Below are 4,239 nucleotides of genomic sequence, written 5' to 3' on the forward strand. Positions count from 1 at the left end.
CTGCCTGGAGAACGTGGACAAAGCCCTGCAGTTCCTGAAGGAGCAGAGGGTTCACCTGGAGAACATGGGCTCTCACGACATCGTGGACGGGAACCACCGCCTGGTGCTCGGCCTCATCTGGACCATCATCCTGCGCTTCCAGGTAACTTCACACAACCACCACCGCACAGAGCATCCAAAAAATAATAGGAATTAAGTAAAATGTTTTATCTTGTAAACGATTATTGCTAAAGATTTGAATAATCCTAAATTATATTTCACAGTTCAAACAATCAGAAGAAAACCTTCAACTACTTTAGCTTTGAATATGCAAAACATTTATTAAAGTGCTAAATATTTTTATTTCGTTTTCGCTTTGTTGAGTCCTTGAAGGCCTTCATCTGCTTCAAAGGCATGGACGCCCTGCTTAGACTGTCATCACACTGTGTGTCTTCAGTGTCACACTCTTCATTACACTGTGTGTGGGTGTGTATCTTGATGAGGATGACGTCATCAGGGCAGAGAACAGTTGGGTGGAAAGGATTTAGCTTTTAAAAGCCGTAAGGATTAAAAAAACTTTTTTAGTGGATTTAATTCCTGCAGTAGATGACATGGAGTCGATTGACAGCAGGACCTGTGTGTGTGTGTGTGTGTGTGTGTGTGTGTGTGTGTGTGTGTGTGTGTGTGTGTGTGTGTGTGTGTGTGTGTGTGTGTGTGTGTGTGTGTGATATTTTAGGGGACCTTTTATTAGAGCTTAAGATAGTTTTAAAATGAGGATTGTTTTGGAAAAACAAATCTTAAGTTTGAAGGCGTCATCTGAAAGGTAAATCTATAAAGCAAATACTTTATTGAACAATTGACATTTGCAAAAAGCAAGATATAGTAGGGTTTCTATAGTGAGGACATTTTTCCAAAGTCTGCACCTTTTTAATAAATAAGGTTATTTTAATTTAAATGTTTGAAAAATTAGGACATTTCTTGACAGTCTGGACCTTTTTAGAAAGTGAGGACGTGTTTGGAAAGTGTTTGCATCCTCACAAGTATGCAGTGCAGATGTGTGTTGATGTCAGGCCAGAGAGCGACAGTGAGGACAGACCGTGAACGCATCATGTCAGCGGAGGACCTCCCTCTGAATGGATTACACACGTATGCATGAGGGGAAGACGTCATGCTGCAGTGATCACTGTATGCTCTCTTAATCTCTGCACAGCACCAAACCTTTAATATCACAAACACAACCAACATTTAAAAGAATGTGTAACAGCAGGGATCTGCACATGATGAATGTTTTATGCATAATGTTTTGATGTATCGTTATGACTATTTTGATGAAATGTTTTAATATATAAAGTGAGCTTTTATCCATGGATAGACAAATATAATTGCATCTAGAATTTGCATTCAATTGTGTAAAAAGGGAAGATGTAATCAGAAGGACTCAATATTAACAGAAAGTTAAATGGATGAAATCCTTCTTCAAATGCTATAAATAACGTTCTATCAACCTTAGCGTCTCAGTAAGACAATTAAAAACTGAAATCCAACTCTTCCCTTAAGTTTTTTCAAATGTATGATTTAAAAAAGCTGCATATTTTTACAAACGCTGGACGTCTTTCTCATTTAAAGTCTTTACATGTTCTATGTTGTGCTCACTGTGTGTGTCTGTGTGTCTCAGATCCAGGACATCAGCGTGGAGACGGAGGACAACAAGGAGAAGAAGTCTGCTAAAGATGCTCTGCTGCTCTGGTGTCAGATGAAGACCGCAGGGTGAGAGCTAAACACCAGTTTGTGAAAATCAATATTGAGACTACATTTCCCATCAGCCCTGTTGCCTTCTGTTCATCTCCAAGAAGTCACAAATTGAACAGATTTGTACTCAATCTTTGTAGCTGTTGTCCTGTGTGCTCTGCAGCGTTGAGGCTATTACCATCTGACAGTGATGCTCCCATTAGATCAATTATTCTAAATGATGAGATGTGAAGGGAAAAAGCAAAACAGTGCACCACTAAATGAAGTGTTCCTCTTCCTGTGCAGGTATCCAAACGTCAACATCCACAACTTCAGCACCAGCTGGAGAGACGGCATGGCCTTCAACGCCCTCATCCACAAACACAGGTAAGAGCTCATTCAGTATCTTTACAGATAGATTAGATTCCTTTTATTGTCACTACACAGAGTACAGCCAAATTCCAAGCGTTCCCGAAGGTGCAATCTCACATAACAGACAGTATAAGTATCATTTGACAATACAAGCTAAAACTTTTAATATACAAAGTGACTATAAATTGGACCTATGATACATTGAACATTACACTTACAAAACAATACAACATTACCTACAAGAACAATACGGTCAATGCAGTCACACCAAGCTCACTTATGGCGCATTTCCATTTCCGGTTTAAGCGTGCCCGGCCCGTTTTTGGTTGCGTTTCCACTAGGGCTAGCTCCGGCTAACGGGTACTTTTTCACAGTTTTCTGGCTCTCCAACATCCAGGTTCTTTCCGAGCCAACAACCGGGCTAAGTATGCTAAACTAGTGAGAGAATCGCTTGCAAGGGGGCTACAACTACAACAAAATGAACTTATTTGACCGTGATCTAATTATAACACGTTTCAAAATGATGCCGAAGTAACAACATACTGATACCGGTTAGTAAAAACCATGAATGAATGCTTTGACAAGTCTGCAGACAGACGGCAGGCGAAACACCTTTTAAAATGTGTGTTTTCTGAATGGAGATCGGCTAAGCTAACGTTGTATATGCTCCGACCGTCCACACTCACAACTACGGCCTACAGACCTAAATAAACCAGCGACTGTATTCTCCATGACACAGACAGTCTGTGGTTTGTACTTGTTTAACTTCTGTCTAGTTTCTGAACAGATATGAGGAGCTGTGAGCTCTGAGGGCTAACAGCTAACGGCTGATGTTGGTTTTGTGTGGTTCTCATTGAAGATGACGTCACGGCTCCGCCTACACTGCGTTACTATAGTTACCGCCCCAGTTCCTAAACTGTAATGGAAACGCATCAGAAAGTGAGCCTGGCCTACCAAGGCCTAACCATACCGTACTAAGCCGTGCGAGGCCCTGCAGTGGAAATGCGCCATTAGTATGCAAGACACCAATATTTCTCATACTTACTTAATTTTTTCGATGAAGAATAATGATGTAAAGATTACATTTCCCATTAATATCAGACACAGTATTAACCTTTGCAATATCAGTCAGAAAAAAAAGCAAACATCATACAGTAATTGGATCTATTTTCCAAATCGTTCCGCCCTACTTTTCATTCTGCCATGAGAACTATTTGAAAGCAGTTTTATTCACGTGAAAGAAGAATGTATTTATCCACAAACCCTTCTTTAACATCACGTCATTCCTCATGCCCTCTGCAGACAGTCTGCTCTTTAATAAGTCAGTCTCAGCTGATCGCTCAGCAGACTCCAACCACAGCACGTCTTTATGCACACGTAACTAAATAACAGAGGAGTCACACAGCAGAGAACAGAAATTAAAGATTGATTTACTGAAACTAATGTCGTATTTTATGAGTCCTAAGAAACTCCTCTTCGGGGATAATTGATCATTTAAGGGTTTCTTTATAAACACAGAAGAATAGTCCAGCTGCATATTAGTCACACATCTCCTCATTTTAAGGATTTCAATACCAGATCATAGATATCTGAATTAGAAAAGCAAAACTGAGATAAATTCATCTGAGAAAAATAGAAATGGAAATCTACAGACATTTAAAAATATCTAGTTAATAAGAGTTCAATCAGTCAATTACACTTAAACAAATAATAATTGAAAAGTCCTCCTCCTTGGGTTTCAGGCCTTTCAGTTTTTTTGCTTTGTTATTTATCTTTTTAATTGTTTGTTTTCGTATTTCTTGTCTTCAGACCCGACCTGATCGACTTTGACAAGCTGAAGAAATCAAACGCTCACCACAACCTGCAGAATGCTTTCAACCTGGGCGAGCAACACCTGGGCCTCTACAAGCTGCTGGACGCAGAGGGTAACACACACACACACACACACACACACACACACACACACACACACACACACACACACACACACACACACACACACACACACACACACACACACACACACAATCATATACTCAGACACACACACACACACAATCATATACTCAGACACACACACACTCACAATCATATACTCAGACACACACACACACACACACACACACACACACACACACACACACTCACACACACACTAAC

At 40.2% G+C, this 4,239-nt stretch overlaps 1 protein-coding gene across 1 annotated transcript; it reads left to right on the forward strand.

Annotated features, from left to right (window-relative positions):
• Positions 1-4: 4 nt before the first annotated feature.
• Positions 5-4,006, forward strand: LOC104948463 (spectrin beta chain, non-erythrocytic 1-like; the record flags this gene model as incomplete). Its single annotated transcript, XM_010774669.1, has 4 exons — positions 5-142; positions 1,655-1,746; positions 2,014-2,094; positions 3,889-4,006. Coding segments are annotated over 4 exons (429 nt in total), but the record flags the coding sequence as incomplete, so codon positions are not given.
• Between the last annotated feature and the right edge of the window lie 233 nt (positions 4,007-4,239).

Source organism: Notothenia coriiceps, unplaced genomic scaffold (assembly GCF_000735185.1).
Source record: "Notothenia coriiceps isolate Sejong01 unplaced genomic scaffold, NC01 NC01_scaffold00014328, whole genome shotgun sequence".
NCBI lineage: Eukaryota > Metazoa > Chordata > Actinopteri > Perciformes > Nototheniidae > Notothenia > Notothenia coriiceps.